This window comes from Carassius gibelio, chromosome B23, assembly GCF_023724105.1.
Source record: "Carassius gibelio isolate Cgi1373 ecotype wild population from Czech Republic chromosome B23, carGib1.2-hapl.c, whole genome shotgun sequence".
NCBI lineage: Eukaryota > Metazoa > Chordata > Actinopteri > Cypriniformes > Cyprinidae > Carassius > Carassius gibelio.
The window spans coordinates 14,393,530-14,413,978 of record NC_068418.1 but is presented as its reverse complement, the minus strand read 5'-3'; the positions used below and the strand labels follow the sequence as shown (position 1 = coordinate 14,413,978).

General features: G+C 37.9%; 1 protein-coding gene across 1 annotated transcript in view; it reads left to right on the top strand.

Moving 5' to 3' along the window:
* LOC128011786 (laminin subunit beta-1-like) overlaps positions 1-20,449 on the top strand; it is a 41,530-nt gene extending 21,081 nt beyond the window's left edge. The window contains exons 5-35 of the mRNA XM_052594504.1: positions 915-988; positions 1,104-1,292; positions 1,422-1,485; positions 2,299-2,501; positions 2,601-2,721; positions 2,799-2,987; positions 3,077-3,256; positions 3,420-3,532; positions 3,634-3,713; positions 4,190-4,346; positions 5,511-5,651; positions 5,729-5,890; positions 6,546-6,667; positions 8,125-8,245; positions 8,931-9,123; positions 9,293-9,436; positions 9,602-9,833; positions 13,401-13,564; positions 13,637-13,861; positions 13,967-14,181; positions 15,332-15,428; positions 15,509-15,881; positions 16,135-16,319; positions 16,795-17,042; positions 17,138-17,353; positions 17,433-17,577; positions 17,888-18,095; positions 18,188-18,329; positions 18,462-18,638; positions 18,742-18,901; positions 19,081-20,449. Of these exons, the coding sequence (XP_052450464.1) occupies positions 915-988; positions 1,104-1,292; positions 1,422-1,485; positions 2,299-2,501; positions 2,601-2,721; positions 2,799-2,987; positions 3,077-3,256; positions 3,420-3,532; positions 3,634-3,713; positions 4,190-4,346; positions 5,511-5,651; positions 5,729-5,890; positions 6,546-6,667; positions 8,125-8,245; positions 8,931-9,123; positions 9,293-9,436; positions 9,602-9,833; positions 13,401-13,564; positions 13,637-13,861; positions 13,967-14,181; positions 15,332-15,428; positions 15,509-15,881; positions 16,135-16,319; positions 16,795-17,042; positions 17,138-17,353; positions 17,433-17,577; positions 17,888-18,095; positions 18,188-18,329; positions 18,462-18,638; positions 18,742-18,901; positions 19,081-19,217 (5,177 nt within the window). The 3' untranslated portion in view covers positions 19,218-20,449. The remainder of the gene's footprint in view (positions 1-914; positions 989-1,103; positions 1,293-1,421; positions 1,486-2,298; positions 2,502-2,600; positions 2,722-2,798; positions 2,988-3,076; positions 3,257-3,419; positions 3,533-3,633; positions 3,714-4,189; positions 4,347-5,510; positions 5,652-5,728; positions 5,891-6,545; positions 6,668-8,124; positions 8,246-8,930; positions 9,124-9,292; positions 9,437-9,601; positions 9,834-13,400; positions 13,565-13,636; positions 13,862-13,966; positions 14,182-15,331; positions 15,429-15,508; positions 15,882-16,134; positions 16,320-16,794; positions 17,043-17,137; positions 17,354-17,432; positions 17,578-17,887; positions 18,096-18,187; positions 18,330-18,461; positions 18,639-18,741; positions 18,902-19,080) is intronic.

Genomic DNA, 20,449 nt, shown 5'->3' with positions numbered 1-20,449 from the left:
AACAGCAAAGGCTGAATACGTTATATCTGGTGTGTGCTTTACATATTTACATGGAGAGAACAAAGGTTCAGAGAGAGTGATCAGCTGTTTGTGTCTTAGGTGAAGCCGCGTACGGGGAAGTTGATTACTTAACAATGTTTATACCACTGGATAGTGGAGGCAATTTCTCTTGCAGATTCTAGTAAGGGTCTTAAACCTCTGTCTGGTTTACATGCTCACTCAACGAGAAGAATGCTGACATCATGGGCTCTCTTTAAAGGGGTCACATTACAAGATATCTGTGAAGTGGCAAGATGGTCCTCACCGCATACATTTGCAAGGTTCTATAACTGGATGTTACAGCTCAAACATTTGCACATGCTGGATTGAGTGTTGAATCTTGAGTCTTAAAGAGTTAGTTCACCCCAAAATGAAAAGTATGTTATTAATTACTCACCCTCATGTCGTTCCAAATCCATAAGACCCTCGTTCAACAGAAATGAAGATATTTTTGATAAAATCGGAGAGCTCTCTGACCCTCCATAGTCTGCAATGCTACTGTAATATTCATGGCTCCAGAAACCTAGTAAGGACATCGGTAAATAAGTCCATGTGACATCAGTGGCTGAAGTTTAATTTTGCGAAGCTACCAAGAATACTTTTTGTGCAAAAAAAAAAAAAAAAGACTATTCAACAATTATTTTCCTTGGAATTACAATCTTCCGCCATTTTAGAGAGTATCACAATGCATACGTCCACTTTCTCCTAATTATTATTAATAATTATTCTCCCAACTGGTGCTAGCGTAATGATATTGTGCTTCTGAAGAAAACACAGAAGGGGCGTATCCCATAGTGAGACACCTCACTTAATGCTATCAGAGATCCGGGGTTACGAAAGTAACCTATTGTTTTCTTTTGTCTTATTGTGTGCAGGAGAGGAGAATGTCAGTATTAGACTGAATCTTGAGGCTGAGTTCCATTTTACTCATCTCATCATGAAGTTTAAAGTATGTATACAATATAAATGGAAGTACAAAAGCACAACAATATATTTCAGTAATAGAGAAATATATATGTCAGTAAAAGTGAACCAACTTCCTTACTCCTTCTGTTTGCATTCAGACATTTCGGCCTGCTGCTATGATAATTGAGCGTTCTTCTGATTTCGGCCATACATGGAAGCCATATCGCTACTTTGCGTACAACTGCACCAAGACTTTTCCCCGGATTCCTGCCCACTTGCTGCGGTTTATTGATGAGGTCATCTGTGAGGAGCGCTACTCTGACATTGAGCCGTCCACTAAAGGAGAGGTGTGTGTGTGCTGAGGCTATTTTAATAAGGATATGTTGTAATCAGGGTTTTTTTTTATGTTACTCTTGAGTGTAGCATTCACCCACAGTCCCACTACAGTATATGACTGTATTAATATTCTTTTTTAGGTCATCTACAAAGTGCTTGATCCTGCGATCCATGTCAAAGACCCATACAGTCTTGACATTCAGGGTTAGTGAAATATAACCAATCTTTTTCCATGTAACTGTTGTGTAATATTTTTTATAAAAATATATTTCTCCTATTCTAAATGGGATTATTACTCACCCTCTGGCCATCCCAGATGTTGAGGAGTTTATTTCTTCATCAGAACCTATTTGGAGCAAATTAGCATTACATCACTTGCTCACCAATGGAGTGAATACAGTGATCCATCAGAATGGGAGTCCAAACCACTGATAAAAAATAACTGAATAACATCACAATAATCAACAAGAATCCATTCTGTCAATTAATGTCTTGTGAGGTAAAAAGCTGTGTGCTTGTAAGATAAATGCATCGTTATGGTGTAAACAGTGCTTGATCTGTCCATATTTCTCTCCTGAAATTTTTTTACGGAAGAAAACAATATTACAGATAGAAGACTTGTTTGAAGTTTCATCTAAATGATGGATTTGTTTCTTACAAACAAACAACTTTTCGCTTCACAAGACATTAATTGATGGAATGGAGTCATGTGGATTACTTGTGGATTATTGTGATGTTTTTATTAGCCGTTTGGACTTTCATTCTGACTGCACCCATTCACTGCAGAGGATCCGTTGGTGGGTAAGTTTCTCGATATCTTTTCCAATAAAGAAACAAACTCATCTACATCTTGGATAGCCAGAGGGTAAGGTAAGTAAAGTTTTAGAAAACATTTTGTTTACATTTCTTCACTGAAATTTTACTTAAGCCAATTTTTCTCTCATTTACTGTAGTGAGTGTTCATTTTGTGTATACAGCACTACAGCCAATCACAGCTTGTTAACAATCTTCCCGCAGATTTGTTACGGATCACTAATCTCCGGATAAACTTCACTAAACTGCACACTCTGGGTGATAACCTGCTTGATCGGCGTCCGGAAGTTCTGCAGAAATATTACTATGCGCTGTATGAGCTGGTTGTGCGCGGCAGCTGCTTCTGCTACGGTCACGCGTCAGAGTGCGCACCAGTACCCGGAGTGACCTTCAGGTATCCAGGCATGGTGGGTATTGGTCAAACTGATTTCAAATACCAGCTTGATTATTGTTAGATTGTGAATGGAGCACACTATTTAACACATCCCATCTTTTTGATTGGACAGATTCATGGACGTTGCGTGTGTAAGCACAACACTGTGGGATTAAACTGTGAGCACTGTAGAGATTTCTACCATGATGCACCCTGGAGGCCCGCTGAGACTGATAACGCACATACATGCAGGGGTAAGACACTGTAGATACACATGAAGTTCAATACAAATACAAATGGCAAATAAGACTTCACTTCTGATTTTTCCCAGAATGCAACTGTAACGGTCACTCCAACCAGTGTCATTTTGACATGGCGGTGTACCTGGCTACGGGAAACGTCAGTGGAGGTGTGTGTGACAACTGTCTCCACAACACCATGGGCCGCAACTGTGAAACCTGTAAACATTTTTATTATCAGGATCCAACTAAAGACATTAGAGACCCGGCAGCATGTATCCGTAAGTTGTTCATTTCCATTGGATTCTCTTTTTGTGCGTGGTTTTCTCCTGTCTGTTGTCCATGTCGTTTTCTTTGTGTGTGTGTGCAGCCTGTGACTGTGACCCGGTGGGATCTGTGGAGGGAGGAGTTTGTGACAGTCATACTGATCTGGATCTGGGTATGATTGGAGGTCAGTGTCGCTGTAAGCAGAACGTCAAGGGTCAGCGCTGCGACTACTGCAAAGAGGGACACTATGGACTCAGTCTTGACAACCCATTAGGATGCCAGCGTAAGTGATTGTGTGTGTTTAGTGGATGTAAAGTCAGTTCTTCTCAAGTTCCTCATGAACATGTTTTACTTACATTTGAAACTGTCCAGATTTTAAACAGTTAAAACATTTTGGGCTCTCTAAAATTGTATTTTTATTTTGCTTATGTGTACATCATTGGCAGCATGTAACTGTGACCCCCGTGGCATCACTATGATTGGGGCTCCGTGTGATCAGATCAGTGGTGACTGCTCCTGTAAGAGATACGTAACCGGCCGCTATTGCAATCAGTGCCTGGTACAACTTCACTCTCTCCTTAAGCAATAACAGCACAAAAATATTAGCAGTTTTAAGATTAAAAATGCAGAAAATGCCTGTATGAATTTGTTTGTGTACAGCCTGAACACTGGGGACTCAGTAATGATCTGGCTGGTTGCAGACCCTGCGATTGTGACTTTGGTGGAGCAACCAATAACAGGTGAGTTACTGATGTTAGTTATTGCACTGAAATGTGTATTTACCCTTGATTAGCAGTACGGAAGTGTCTGGTATCTGGGTGTAGTTTTGATTCGCCAAGATTAAAGTCCTGCATTCTTTTGGGATTTCACTGGGATGGGTACTGAAGTAAGGAACTATTTAACTATTTAATCAGAGAATTGAACTGAAAGGAAGTGCCCAACTGCAAGGTGAAAATAATGAACATTTTGAATCTATTTTCCAGATGTTTTTTTTTTTATGTATTTCTTCCCTATAAATATTTTTCCCATTTTAAATTATGTATAATAATTAAAAATTATAACTATATATATATAAGGTATATATATATAAGGTTTAGGGCTTCTACAGAATGTGCACTGATTTCATTATGAAAACAAATCATTAAACTCTTGATTTGAAGCATTTAGAAGATATCTATGACAGTATTCTCTATACTCTGTTCTCTTTCACCTTCAGATGCAGAATGGACAACGGTCAGTGTGACTGTCGGCCTCATCTGATTGGTCGGCAGTGTTCTGAAGTGGAGCCTGCGTTTTTCTGTGCTTCTCTAGATTATAACAAGTATGAAGCAGAGGAAGCTATAGGTCGCTCCCCTGATGATCCTACTCTTCCAGTGAGTAATGCGCAATTGCACGGAGATCACATTTCTAAAATCCACCTAATACTGGCATTTTAACTATGTATTATTTTTCCTTTTGGCAGCCATAACTATGCAGAGTTCATGTCATATTATCAGGGTATTGCTATAAATCTTCCTGTTGTTATGAATAGGTGTCTGTTCTGCTCTTGGGGGTGATGCTGGTCTCATGGGTCACAGAAACAGGATCAGGCACATGAACTGAGAGATTAATATGTGCATGCCTGTGAAAGAATTCCCCAATTTTTGGGTTCAGCTGGATCTTTCAGTCTATAAACGTTGATGTAATGTGTAAAATGTAAAAATGTCTACTTTGTGGGTTTACATTCATGTGAGATGAACCCTCGGGTAACTTCACAAGCACTGCTCAAAACAATCAGAGCGGAATGGCTATCTGATACCATCAGATCCTCTGAGTCACACACTCAGGTTTGGTAGTAGCTTCAACTTTAGTTATTCAGTGGTTAAAGATTCAGCTTTTCCTTTTTTTAATTTTTTCAAAAATATATTCATATTTTCAATTAATTTTTCTTTCCACAATGGCAGTTTGTCTTTTTTTTTTTCATTATAATCTAATGAGGTTTTTCCAGGATAGTTCGCTGTACCCCCCTCAGGAACTCTGTGGCTTACACAAACAAACACAGAGACTGCAGAATGCTCCACAGCTGAAGTGACCCAGAATAAGATCAGAGAGCAGAAGAGATGCCAGCCTGTCAGGGAGAGTTATTAATGCCCACCACACATATAAACACACACCAGCACTGTCTGGTTCACACAGTCTCTCACACTCCTCCCCATCATCATTCCAGTTCACACTTTCTCAGCCTGTCACCTCACACAACTTTTTTTCAGAATGGGTGTCATGTTGTGTTCAAATGTTTGGCGTAGGTAAGAAGGTTTTTAATGGTGTTAAAAAAAGACTCTTATCCTCACCAAGACTGCATTACATTGAAAATGTTCTTACTGTGTGCAGAGTATATATATAATTCATAATGGAGCAGTTTTATATACAGTATACACACTGCATACTAGAAGATTAATATGAGAGCATGGAGATTCTGGACATAGCCATACTCCATACAATTTATGCTATACAATATATATATATGAACATTCTATAGTTTGTGTGTTTGTTTTTAGGGCAACCTAAGGCCTCAGGCTGAGACTGACTGTGTGCAGCATCTCAACAATCAGCTGAGAAGAAACCGGCGTCATCATCGCCGGCACATCGCCCAACAGCAGAGGGCAGCACTGAGACGCATCCGACAGTTGCAGCAAACTGTAAGTAGCAGATAACTCCACATCCGCCTTCACACAGCTGTATCTAGTTTAATATTAATCTGTGAATCTGTTTTCAGCCCAGTGTAAGCACCATGCATAGAGAGAGACAACCAGGTCAGATGGTCACATGGACCGGGCCGGGCTTCGCTCGGGTTAAAGACGGCGCTGGCCTCGAGTTCACCATCAGCAACATCCCTTACGCTATGGAATATGACATTATGATCAGATACGAGCCAGAGGTGTGTGGTCTGAAACACTTGAGAGATTGTTTCAAAACATGATAGCGGATTGCTAGCTGGTAGATAATCTTAGATAACAGCTACTACGTTTCAAAACACAAATAAGTGAAAACTGGTTTAAACACTGCGAATTTTTTTTTCTTCCTTAGTATTTTTTACTTAGTATTTTAGTATTTACTTAGTATTTCTGTCTTATTTTCCAATATAAACATTCTTAAATCAGTACAGTAAAGACAATAAAGAAGGAAAATTACATTGTTTAAAGTTTTGTATTTCTGAAAAATGAATCAAAATTAAGTGAGTTTAAGCTTAAAACAAGAAAAACATATCTGACATAAAATAATTCAAATATTAAACTGTTTTTTTCTTACCTCATTGACAGATTTTTTCTTCTTCTGGTTATAAGCATAAACCTACTTTATATTATTTTTTGTTGTTGTTTTTTTTTTCAGGTAAATTTATTTTGATTAAAGAAACATTTGTACAGGACAATCATACAATGCCCCCCACCCCTCCCAAATTCCCCCTTAAAAAAAAGAGAGAAAAAAAAGTTGCATATATACTTAATAAAATATCTCAAAATCTCATCTTTGATTTAAAGTTAATGATTCTGTATTGTTAATCATGTTGTCTGTTATTTTTTGTTTGCATGCAGTCCACAGAGGACTGGGAGGCTCTAGTGAGCATCACATCTGTGGATTTACCCACAAGTCTTCGCTGTGGAAACATGCTGCCCACAGAGCAGATGTACACAGTCACAATGTCCCACCACAGGAGGTAATACCATTGTGTTTATGTCTGTGTGTGTCCGTGTTTACCTGACATATCAGGAATGCTTCGTTTTTGGATGCAATTACTTACTGATATTTCTTTGTAAGCACTCCATTCATAGTTAGTGTAGTGTAGACTTATGTATTATTGCATATTATGTACAAAATACTTTTGTTAAAGTTTGTTTAAGCCACCTTCACTTCATGGGAAGCAGAGTTCCTCATCAGTTGTTTTGATCATTTACCTGCAACAGGTGAGTTTTGGGTGCCATTGCAATCTGACTCTAATCTGATTTCTGGCCTTGTCCCAGGGCTCAGGGAATGCAGGAGCCAGTTAGACTCTGTCAAGAGCTGCATAACCTTTTGAGCAAACACTGAGAGAATTAAAAACTAAGATACTGGCAGAGTGAGAAAGTGGGAGAAATTAGATAAAATGAAAGGAGGGAGGGAGCCATGTGAGTTCAGGAAGTTCAGTATGGATATATTACCGGTCTAAGTCTTTCGATGGAAAAATAAAACCCAGGCAGGAGATAAGACTTCACAGACATTGTCAGGCTGGTGGAGCTGCTGTCTAACTCAGGGAAACTAAATAAGGGTGGCTGTCTGCTGCTGGAATGGGATTTGAGTCAATGAATGTGGTTAACATAAAGAAGGGAAGCAGCTGGATGTGCTCCACCCAATTAAAGCTGGTAAAATATACTGGTTGTTTCTGAATAAATATACTAATATCTCACATGGTACTTTCATATTTCTGTGATATACACCATTTAAAAGTTTGGGGTCAGTTATTCATTTATTTTATTATTATTTTTTATTTCCCCAAAAAATATTAAGCTTTTTATTAGAATGATAATAATTTGAATAATTTCTGGAGGATCATGTGACACTGAAGACTGAAGTAATGATGCTGAAAATTCAGCTTTGCCATCACAGGAATAAATTACATTTAAAAAAAATATTCAAATAGATAATAGTTATTTTAAATCACAATAATATTTCACAATATTACTGTTTTTGCTGTATTTTTTTCTTATTAAATAATTGCAGCCTTGATGAGCATATGTAAGAGACTTTATTTTCCTTCCTTTTTTTTTTTTTTTTTTGATCAAGTAAAAGCAGTCTTAGATTAGCATAAAAACTTTTGAATGGAAGTGTGTCCATCTTCAAAATGTGTTTTTATTTTTAATTGGAAAAGTCGTATATGATTATGATCTCCTGAAATCGGTCACAGTGTTTTGTCATGCCTTAACATTTCTTTGTATTATATTTTTTTAAGTCCTAAAATGTCATTTAGTACGTTAATTAGACATTACATTTAAGATTTTCATTGGATCTCATCAGACTTTTGGACCTCATTGTATATGTTTAGACATTTTTAATTGATATGTTGAGTAAAAGAAAATAAGAAAATGCATGATTAGACTGTTAATGAATATTGTTATAATGGTTTGTAACACTTGACAGGTTTGTTGAAATGCCAAGGCCCTTTTGCTTTGAGCCAAACAACCAGTATGTGGTGTCCATCCGTTTCCAGCGTCATGCCGTGTCTCACCGACATCTCACCGCCTTCACCCTGATAGACTCAGTAAGGATCCTCTCTCATTTACCATCATCAATCATTTTTACATATTATTAAGAGCTTAAAGGCATAGTTCACCCAACAAAGAAAATTGTCATTAATTACACACTCTCATGTTGTTCCAAGCCCTTCATTCATTAATAAAGATATTTTTGATGAAATCCGAGAGCTTTCTGACTCTGCATACTAGACAGCAAGGGTCCTACCATGTTCGAGGCCTAGAAAGGTAGTAAGGACATCGTTAAAATAGTCCATGTGACATCAGTGGTTCAATTCTAATGTTATTGAGCTATGGGATTCCTTTTTGTGTGGAAAGAAAACAATTCTTCATTCAAAAATGTATTAAATGTTGCTATTTCTTTTTTTGTTTTTTTGCTTTTTTTTGTCACAAAAAGTATTCTCCTAGGTTCAAAACAGTCCATGTGACATCAGTGGTTCAATTGTAATATTTTAATGATGCCCATAACTAAATAATGAGTAATTATTGACAGAATTTACATTTTTGGGTGAACTATACCTTTTTAATGCAAGGAAAGCATGTGTTGCAATTCCCTAACCACAGTTAAAACAATCACTGCCCCCTGCTGGTGCATTGACATAATAGTTGAGACTTCTGTACATCTAATAATGACAAATGCTTACTCTTTCTCTCTCTCTCTCTCTCTCTCTCTCTCTCTCTCTCTCCCCACAGCTTGTACTAATACCCAGGTATGATGAACTCCCAGGCTTCAAGGGTGACGACACCGCAGATGAGCGTCGACGTCAGGAGATGGAGTTGTACATGTGTTTGGATTCCTTCATGACCTTGCCGATGCCTGCGCTGGCCGAGCTGTGCACTACTCTCATCTGCAGCATCTCTGCAATCATGCATAACGGTGCCCTGGGTGAGTCACACAGTGATGAGGTCAAAGCTGGAGATCCCTCCACGACGTCCTGTCAGAACAACAGTCACATCACAGCACATCATTTTATTTTTTATTCAGATCAATCTCATGCTGTTGTTTAGATTCCTGTGAATGGCTTGATAACAGTATGAACCTTTTATTTCTGCAGCATGTCAGTGTAACCCTCAGGGTTCACTGAGTGCCGAGTGTGATAAAGTCGGAGGTCAGTGTCACTGTAAACCCAATGTTATTGGCCGTAAATGTGATCAGTGTGCGCCGGGGACATACGGATTTGGGTCAAATGGCTGCTCTGGTAAGAGTCCGAGGAGAAATATTTTAACTGATATTTAAATTAATAATGCCATATTTGTTTTTTTAATATGGTAACTGTCTATTTTTTCACAAATGTCGTTTAGATTTTAAATAAATTTGACATATTTCTCATTGGTCCTAACTCCCTTTTCTCTGCCCGCATCAGTATGTGACTGCCACTCTCAGGGCTCTGTAGGGCATCAGTGTGACCCTGTGACGGGCCAGTGTCCGTGTCAGCATGGGGCGACTGGCCGCCAGTGCTCTGAATGCCAGCCGGGTCAGTGGGGATTTCCAAACTGTAGACAGTGCCAGTGTAACGGCCATGCGGAGAGCTGTGACCCTGAAACGGGTGCCTGTTATGAGTGCACAGACTACACAGCTGGACAGTTGTGTGAGAGGTGAGAGACTGTATAATGAGGACAATACACTGACTAAATCAGTGTTAACTAATTACATTTGAGTCACTGATTTTAAAAGTGATGCATGCCATGCAAAGGAGGGTAAAGCTGTCACAATCTTTATATCAAATATGACAAATTATTAAAGCAATTTTATTGAGCAGCAAATCAGCATATTAGAATGCTTTCTGAAAGGGTCATGTGACACTGAAGACTGGAATAATGGTCCAATGTAGAAAATTCAGCTTTGCCACAGAAATAAATTATTTTAATACACATAATAAACATATTCATATAGATAATAGTTATTTTAATATTAAAATCACAACATTTCATAATATTACTGTTTTACTGTATTTTTCTTATTAAATAATTGCAGCCTTGGTGAGCATATGTACTGTAAGAGACTTTCTAAAACTGAAAAAGATTTCTGAATCTTTTAAAGGGGGGGTGAAATGCTCGTTTTCACTCAATATCCTGTTAATCTTGAGTACCTATAGAGTAGTACTGCATCCTTCATAACTCCAAAAAGTCTTTAGTTTTATTATATTCATAAGAGAAAGATAGTCTGTACCGATTTTTCCCGGAAAAACACGAGCGTCTGTAGGCATGACGTGTGGGCGGAGCTAAAGAATCACGAGCGCCAGTAGGCTTTTGCTTTGATAGCGTTTGGAAGCTGTGACATTAGGTGAGGACAAAATCAACCAAAACAAACCATGGCTAGCAGTCAGATTCAGCGTATATTTATGATCCAGAATCAGATCCAGAGGCTGAAATTTAACAAGAGCAGCAGCAACAACAGCGTCTCTATGTGGTATGTACTGAAACTGTATATATTTTCTTAGCGGTTTTGGAAAATGACTAAGTTCCACTTTGTCGTCTTTTTTTTTTTTTTTTTTTTTAAGCTGTACATGTGGGAAGTGCAGTTTGATGGCAACATCGCATGTTGTTTACTTGACGTGCTTACACGCCGACAGCTAAGTTAACAACACAGAGATATTTGAAGCAGTTTTACTCACCTCATGTGGTTCCAACACACAATCGTGACCCTTTTTCGTTGGGACTGCATTATCCTTAAGAAATAAACGATGTGCAAATCCGTCGTCAAACTGGGCATTGTTTGTAAAACAAGCATCTTCGAAATGCAGGGGAACAAACACAAACACTTACACAACTCCGTTGATGCTCTGTAAAAATAAATTCCATCCACTGGTCCCTTAATGCTGTTTCTCTTTAGGTAATCTGTGCAGGGTTTTCTTCAACCAAAAACACACTCCTTTTGTGACATTTCGCGACGCTCTCACTCTGATCAGTGAAGTCTGTTGTGGTCTCAGTGGTGTGCTATACGGGAGCGCGCGCTCTTCCGGGAGAAGTGCCCTAGGACCCATATAAGGAAATTCCGCTCCATCTAACGTCACGCAGAGCCATACTCGAAAAAAACTTTCCGAAACTTGTGACAAACCGGAAGGAGTATTTTTGGAACAGAAATACTCCTTCAAACGTACAACTTAATTTTTGAAACTTTGTCCATGTTTAGCATGGGAATCCAACTCTTTAACAGTGTAAAAAACTCAGTATGCATGAAATAGCATTTCACCCCCCCTTTAAAGACAAAAAATTAAAAGCCAAAATATTTGAATAATTTAGTTGAAACTTGGTTGGTGTAATAGCATTTGGTGTAATGAAATGTGTTTAAGGGGTTTAAGGTTAAAAAAACATACTGTACATTGTATTGTTTCTCCTCTTATGCCTCTTATGCCCCGCTTTATGAAACCCAGCCATTTTTACAAAGCTCATCTTTTTTAAAAAGCGAGGTATGCTCTGATTAGCCAGCTATCCAGTGCGTTGTGATTGGTTGAATACCTCAAGTGTTTGATGAAAATGTTACGCCCCTCACCAATAGGGATGGGTACCGAAACCCGGTATTAAACTGGCCCCCGGGGCTAAATTATGAAAGACCGTAGTATCAGTAAGATCTGACGGTACCGGTTCTGCTTTCGGTACTGGAAGAAAAAAATAATGTACTATGTATTTTTGCTTAATAATGTTGTCGTGCACATTTAATCTCGGCAAACATTTCTAATGTGCGATTCGTATTAAGACACTTGTCTGTGAGATCTGCGTGAACTCTCATGCGCGCCGCGGAGGCTGGCTGTCAGTCACACATACACACACACACACACACACACCACAACGAGCGCAAGCACATGCATTAACTGTACGTAAACTCCTGCTTAATAATAAAGAGTGACGATGGCGAAGAGATTTGCTTAATGTTATCGTGCACATTTTATCTTACTAAACATTTCTAATGTGCGATCGTATAAAGACGTTTGTCTGTGAGATCTGCAAGAACTCGCATGCGCGCCGCAGAGGCTGTCAGTCACACACACACGCAACAAGAACGAGCATAACAGTACGAAAACTTCCACTTAATACAAAGAGTGACGATGGCGGAGAGAGCAAAACTTTCCAAACTGTAGTTATACTTCACTACAGTTAATGCTGACAACCCTCGTTGTCATAAGTGCAAAACAATATTTGCATCTAAGGGCGGAAACACAAGCAATCTGTCAAAGCATCTTTCAAAAGTGCATTATGTGTATCGACTGCCTAGCTAGCTCGTCTCTGGTTGTTGCCCCATCTACGTCAGGTATGTATGCTAAAATCATTTTGAATCACGTTGTTCACGTCATTTAAAATAAATGTAAAATCTCAGTGGTTTGCTAACCTTACGTAGAAATTCTGTTGATTTCTTTTGGAAAAAATGAGAATGAAATCAACATATTTTCTACTTGTTTTTAAAATTACAAATAGGTAAAATCGGTATGTATATGTAAACATTTATTTGGCTAACTTAAATGCACAGCACCTCAAGTTAGTTTACAAAATAGCCAATTGCCACATTTTGCAACCTTTTTATTATATATATATATATATATATATTTAAGCTGCAGCTACTATGAACCAACCAACTCCTCCTAACACCTCTGGTCCAAGACAAGCCCATTATTAATTTTACATAAAACAAATAAAGAAATGTTAATTCTGTTCTCAACTTGTTCTTAAAAAAAACACACACACACAACACAAAGTACCGATAAGAATACCGTTAAAGTACCGGACCGTTAAGCAGTATCGGTAAGAGTAGTAATACCGTTAAAACCTTAACGATACCCATCCCTACTCACCAAACTGTGATCCCATCTGTGAACTGCGACTCCACGACATGGCTCCGGCAGCAACAGAGAGAATAAAAATTAAGCCTTCTTTCTTTACATGAACATTGCCACATTGCCACTTTTAACTTTTATAAATAATATCTCTTTGGATTTGAGACTTTAGTCTCTGCAACTTTACAGATCTTCTTTATGGACCAAGAGCTTGTAACACTCCAAAGAGAAAGGAAAAAATTTATATCGCATTATATGACCCTTTTAACAAAATAATAATAAATAAATAATAATTCATATGTGGTATTAATTAAAGTAATTAATTAGAAATAAAATGAATAAGATATTATTCTCTAAAGACATGTATCTATTATTCTATCCTTTCTTACTTTAGGTGTGTAAACGGTTTTTATGGTAACCCAATATTGGGTTCAGGCGAGCACTGTCGCCCCTGTCCATGTCCGGGACACCCTGACAGCGGACACTCCAATGGAGCTTCCTGTCACATGGAATATGCCTCCAACCAGATCCTCTGCCAGTGTGGTGAAGGATATGCAGGTAAAATAGTGTCTCAAAATCAATAGTTTATAATTCTCATTAACTAGGTTTACTGACAGTGTTCTCTCTCAGGTCCTCGCTGTGATCGCTGTGCCCCTGGGTACTATGGGGTTCCTGAGCAGCCTGGAGGGACGTGCCAGCCGTGTCAGTGCAACAGGAACATTGACCCCCAGGACCCAGAGTCATGTGACCCACGAACCGGCCAATGCCTCAGGTGCCTGTATAACACAGACGGCCACTCATGTTCCGAGTGTAAACCAGGTTATTATGGAAATGCACTCACTCAGGACTGTAGGCGTAAGTAAAGTGACTCTAATTCTTCAAAATGTAATTGCATTTACAATTAATTGGAAGACAATTAATGCATTTATGTGTAATTCTGCACTCTGTCTCATCCTGCAGGCTGTACTTGTGTAACTGCAGGCACTGTAGATGGTTACTGTACTGATGAAGTGTGTCACTGTGATAAACGGACTGGCCAATGCCCCTGCAAGCCAAACGTCATTGGCCATAACTGTGACAATTGCGCCCCCAACCACTGGAACTTTGGCTCAGACTTTGGATGTGAACCCTGCGAATGTGCCCAACCAAATTCCCTTGGTACCCACTGCAACATGGTATGTCCTGTGGCATGCAGTATCTTTCTTCATCATTACATTTGTATGTTATCAGGGTTAGGCTCTCAAGACTGAAACATCAACATAAAACAATATATAATAATAAACACATAGGTTGAGGTAAAATGGCACGAGCAGACATGACTATACATTACAAAAGTGGTAGACAAACCCCCAAATGTGATGAAATGTACGTGGCAACTGTTTATTGTTATGCATAAACATGCAAAAACATTAAATGCAACTAAGATTGAAATTATATTTGTTATCTCCTCACGAGAATGACAGGGTAGAAGAGGAACAGACAATAAATAACAGAGACAATAAATATAAAGAATATACAATACGATAATAGTACAAGACAATAAAAAATATGCAATAAAGTACAAAACAAGGGGACATAACAAAAATAAAAAATGATAAATGTATTATGTACTTTGGAATAAAAAAAATTTTAATTGCCAATATACATGCTACAACAGATTTTTAAATATATTTAAAAAATTATTTAGCAAGGATGTGTTATTAAATATTTCTATTTCAAATAAATGCTGCTCTTTTTAACTTTCTGTTCTTCAGATATTCTTGAAAATCAAAAAATCTGGTCACAGTTTCCACAGGAATATTAAGCAGCCTATTATAGATAATAATAGAAAAAGTTTATTGAGCACCAAATCAGCATATTAGAATTATTTCCTATCACAATGAAACATTTTTTTTTTAGTAATAATGGATGCAGAAAATTCAGCTTTGACATCACAGGAATAAATTACTTTTTAACTAGATTTTTTTTTATTGTAATAATATTTAATAATATTATTATTTTTGCTGTTTTCAATCAAATAAACGTATCATTGATGAGCATAAGATAGACCAAACTTTTGAATGATAGTGTTTCTTGCATAAGTAAAAACATTTACATTTTTAAATCTAAAATTAAAAAGACAAATTAGAATAGTAACCTAAAAATGTATTACCTCAAACAGATGTATCAGACATTTTAGACTTACAGTATATTACGATCAAAGATGCTTCAGATACATTTAAAAAAAAAAAATTAATTAGTCTCATTTTTTGTTTTCTGAACAGGGACTGGATTTGAATGGTTTTATGGCATATTAATTTTCTTCTTCTGCCTCTATACTTGTAGTTCAGTGGCCAGTGTCATTGTCAGCCAGGGTTTGGAGGGCGACAGTGCAGTGAATGTGAGGCGTTTCACTGGGGTGATCCCAGAGTGCATTGTGAAGGTGAGTAGAGCACATACAGTACACTTCCTCCTGTTTCTTCTCTGTGTCATATCATTATTCCTTCATCTCCCTCTGATCAGAGTGTGACTGCAACCCTCTGGGGTCCGAGATGGCTCAGTGTGACCGTGTAACAGGAGCGTGTCTGTGTAAGAAGGAAGCTTCAGGACGTCGCTGTGAAGAGTGCTCCCGTGGCTTTACCGGAAACTTCCCCAAGTGTGTTCCCTGTCATCCCTGCTTCCAGCTATGGGATGATGCTGTGTGCCAGATCAGCAGAGATCTGACCCACATTAAGGATGTCATTGCCATGTTCCTGGAAGAGGGTGTGGTTCCCGGAGTCAACGATAGCCGTATACGTGAACTAGAGAAGAAGCTCGCACAGATTCAAGACCTGATTCGAGATGGAGACAGAGAGGGAATCTATAACCTAATAAGCCAAGCCATTGATGACTTGAGGTAATGTTTGCAGTGGAAATGTATTATTACTTTAGTAAAGCCGGCAGACAGGGCCTAAAAATCATTTGTGTCACCTATATTAACAAAGGCTACATTATATTATCAATCTTGTAGTTAAATTTAAACTATGCATTATTTTGCAAACTATTTTATTATGCACCAAACATAAATTGTTAGTTGCGTTGGCACTTTGCTAGTATAATTCTGGACTTTCACAGAAAAACATTTTCCATATAAATGGACATATTTTCAGAGCGGAGATAGCTTTGACTGATGGGCGTCTCATGGGTGTGAGTCGGGAGCTGAATGCGACGGCAGACCTTGACAATGCTCTGAAACGAAACCTAACTGCAATGGAGAAAGAACTGAAGGACTTGAACAATACACTTCACCGACTGCGCAGAGAGCTGGAGACATACCACGATGCTGGATTGAAAGGTAAAGTAGTATTTAGTTAAAAAATATAGACATATGACATTTATTGAATTCAACATCCACAATTAACCCAATAAAAATAATGCTCTATTACTTGATTAGTTTGTGATCTTTTAATCAAAATATATAAAAAAAATAACAACTTTTCTAAAAGGTATTTGGAATATAAAATATGAACTATTAGCCAAATAACTATTTAAATATTATTTAGCAAACAAACTAATGCATTGCATTTTCATATGTAAAATCTACTTTTCACCATCCAATCAATAAATAAAAGTATTTTTGTTGTTTGTCCTGTTTTCCTATGTCACATACATATGTTACATTCTAAAAGTGCAATGGATTGCAAATGACACTTTTAACGTTTTTAAACCCAATCCTTTAAATTATCAGGAAAACCTCCTTTTCATTCACCCATTCATTTTTGTGAAAAACATTTAAGCTGTTCATGTCTTTTGTCGTTTTTGTTTTACAGAGCAGTTTGAAAAAGTTCGCATGTACTACCAGATGTCATTGAATTCAGAGAAGCGCTGTAATGCCTCCGTATATGGACCCCAGAGTCCTGTGGAACAGTCTGAAGACACACGTAACCGTACCGAAGCTCTGCTGAAAGAAAGAAAGGACAGCTTCATGCGCACAGTCACCGCCAATAAGAAATCTTTGTCTGAACTGGAGGAAAAAACTCATGAGCTCGACCGAAAACTCGAGCGCCTCAACAACAAGGTAGAGACTTTGGTCAAATCTTTGGCTTGAGACCTGGAAGGGAGCATCATGAATCTATATCAGTGACGCATTCTTGATTTTCTTATGTTTTTAAGGTATGTGGGGGCCATGGCAATGCTAGTGCTGATAGTAGCTGTCCAGATAGCCCCTGTGGAGGAGCTGGGTGCCGTGATAGCGATGGTCTGCTGAAGTGTGGAGGGAAAGAATGTAAAGGAACTGTTGGTGCCTCATTGAAGGCCCTGGACAATGCTAAAGATGTTCATAAGAACCTGACCACGACCAGCGAGGAGCTACAAACCATTGCTAGAAAGGTAAACGGGTGTCTGTTTGAGCATGTGCAGTGCATGTGTGCTTTTGTAAGAGCCTGAACAGTCTCTGCTTAACTCTCAGCTCCGAGACATTGCTACACTCACCCAGACTGTGAAGACTCAAGCGAAGGACACTCTTGATAAAGCCCAGGGCAAGAAAGAACTCTTTGAGAACTCCAACAAGATGCTAAAAGACTTCATTCAGAAGATTAAAGATTTTTTGAATGGTAAGTGGTTGTGATTTGCGTTTTCGGTTTTGTTTTTGGGATGTGTGAAATGCAGAGGCGTCTAGGGGATAGTTCAGCCAAAAATGAAAATGTATTGACCAATGCTGTTACTTTGCCTGAGGAACAAAAGTTTAAAAAAAGGAGATCCTAAGTATTGTTATATTAATACAAGGGTGAGTAAATTATACATTTTTATTTGTGCATGAACTGTCATTTTAACATGTTTATCATATATGATTATCATAAATTGTCATTTAAAAAAGAAAACAATAAAAAGCCTTTTTCTTAATACTACAACTGATATATTCAGAGGAGGGAGCAGATCCAGAAAGCATTGAAAAAGTGGCCCAGCAGGTTTTGGCGATCTCCTTGCCAGTCAACAGGACCGTAATACTCAACCTCATCGAGCAGATCAAAGCTAACATCGCCAACCTCACCGACGTGGAGGGGGTCTTTAATCACACCTCAGAGCAGCTGGCCAAAGTCAAGGAGCTGCTTAAGAGAGCTCACGATGCAAAGTAAGCGAGGGAAAACATTGCTCCTTATTTTACACAGAAACCCACATTTATTAAATGACTTTGGATGTGTGTGTGATTTTGTGTTTGCGTAGGGCACAAGCTGAAGTGGTGGGCGGTAATATCAATAAAACTAAAGAAGCACTTGAAACCTCTCAGAGTGCCATTAAAAAAGCTGAGAAGGAAATGACCACAGCCTTGGAAAACCTCAAGAATGCCCAGAACATCACTACTACGGTAAAGTTGGCTGCTTACAATTCTTTTGTGGAAACTGTATTTTTCTCATGATTGTGTGCAGCATTATTGAAATGATATTGAATCATAGTTTAAGATTTGAATGGATCCGCTTCTGTCTCTTTTCCTGAACAGCTTGACAACAAACTCTTAAATTTAGGCAGCAACCTCATGAGTGTGATGATGCGACTGGCCAATTTATCACATGAAGTGGATTTATTGAAGAATAAAACGGAGCTGAACAGGGAGATGGCAAAAGATGCCAAAGCCCTGTCCGACAATGCAACTCAAGAGGCTACTGGACTTCAAGAGGTGTGTGTGTGTGTGTGTGTGTGTGTGTGTCTAGCTATATTTTAGAGCTTCTTCCATTAACATTTATTGATTATATTATTTTGTGCATGTTTGGGTTTAAAAGGAATTGGTAAATGCTGAGAATCGGTATAAGGAGCTGAAAGAGAAGGTGGACTCTGTGGGAGGGACAGGAGAAGGTAACATTAGCCAGAGAGCCAGAGAGATGAAGAAAGAAGCAGAGGAACTGCTGAAGAAAGCCACTACGGGCATAGACAGCCTCAAAAGTATGTCTCTAAATGCACTGAACATTTACTAAAGCAAAGCACTGACATTTTATGCAAAATGTTATTTGATGTTCTTTTTATACTGTCTTTTTGTTATTAAACACTGTAACAAATGGGAATATTTTGAGATGAGATCTTTTCTCATCTTCTTGTTTTTCTGTGTGCCCCCTTTTTTGAAGGACTGGAGAGAAAATTCAACAAGAACGAGCAGAAAATGCAGCAGCAGCAGGATGAACTGGCGGATCTGGAGAAAAAAGTTACAGAAGTCAAAGAGTATATCCGAATGAAAGTCATGAGCTATAACAACTGTCAGTAGGAACTGTTAATAACGGACGAAAGCCTGAAATCAGACTTCAATCTTCTCAATCACCCCCTGTGTGATTCATATATAGTTCCATTACAACCCAACTTCAGAGTAAAGTGCTACTGTAGGTCTTATTGTCGTCCTGCTAAATCAGTGGTTGTCAAAACTTTTCAGGTGTCGGAGGCTGAAATATGGACCATCTGATACCTTAAGTCTAATTTGATGTCCTTTTCACTGTTCCTGACTTGAGTCGTCTTTTTCCCCACTAAATTTTTTCCCCATCATTTTTTTAAAACTGCTGCTTTGTTCATATTTTATTGAAACTAGCAACCAGTTTGTTGACTGTTTGCTAGCTAAGAAATGGAAAAAAATGCTTACATCCAATGACTGAACCGTCAGTTATTAATTTGATTAATTTTACTTAACTCAGTGTTGGTGCTCTCTGTTATATATTAGTTAGGCCCTTTTTATTTTATTTTTTTTTTTACAAAAAATAAGCCAGTCATCAAAATGGACCACAATTTGACCACTGTACTAAATGAACTGCAGACCAACTGTTGTGTAGACTAGTGGCCAAAATCATGTTCTACTGTTCAAAAGTTTGGGGTGGGAAGATTTCTGGAAAATAAATTAACACTTTAATTCAGCAAGGATGCTTTAAATTGACGAAAGTGACAGTAAAGACATTTAGGATGTCATAAAAGATTTATATTATATTTATATTATATTTCATCAAAGAATCCTGAAGGGCTGCTGAAAATTCACTTAATTTACACTTAATGTTCATTTAATATTAAAATAGAAAATAGTTGTTTAAAATTTTAATATTATTTCACAATATTACTGATTTATAGATCTGTGCAGACTTCAAAGACAATAGAAAAATCTTACCGACCCCAAACTTTTCAACTGTAGTTACATTTAAACACTGTAGTGCCTAACATCATATTTTTTATATTGTGTAAAAGACATATATGAACACATTAAACCTTTGATATGAAATTCCACCGTTACTGTTTTGTTTTATTTACTGTCTGTATATGCAGAAACAGCCTCGGTTATTTTATGTATTACATTTGTAGTACAGGAGGGGGCGATAGAGAATATAGAAAAAGTGCAACAGTGGGACATATTACAGTGAAACATAATATCAGTCTTCATGTTTATGGTTCTAATGCATACTTCTGAATTTCATGTTTGTTTTAACATTATATATTGCACCTTTAAAGTTGTGCATATTGGCT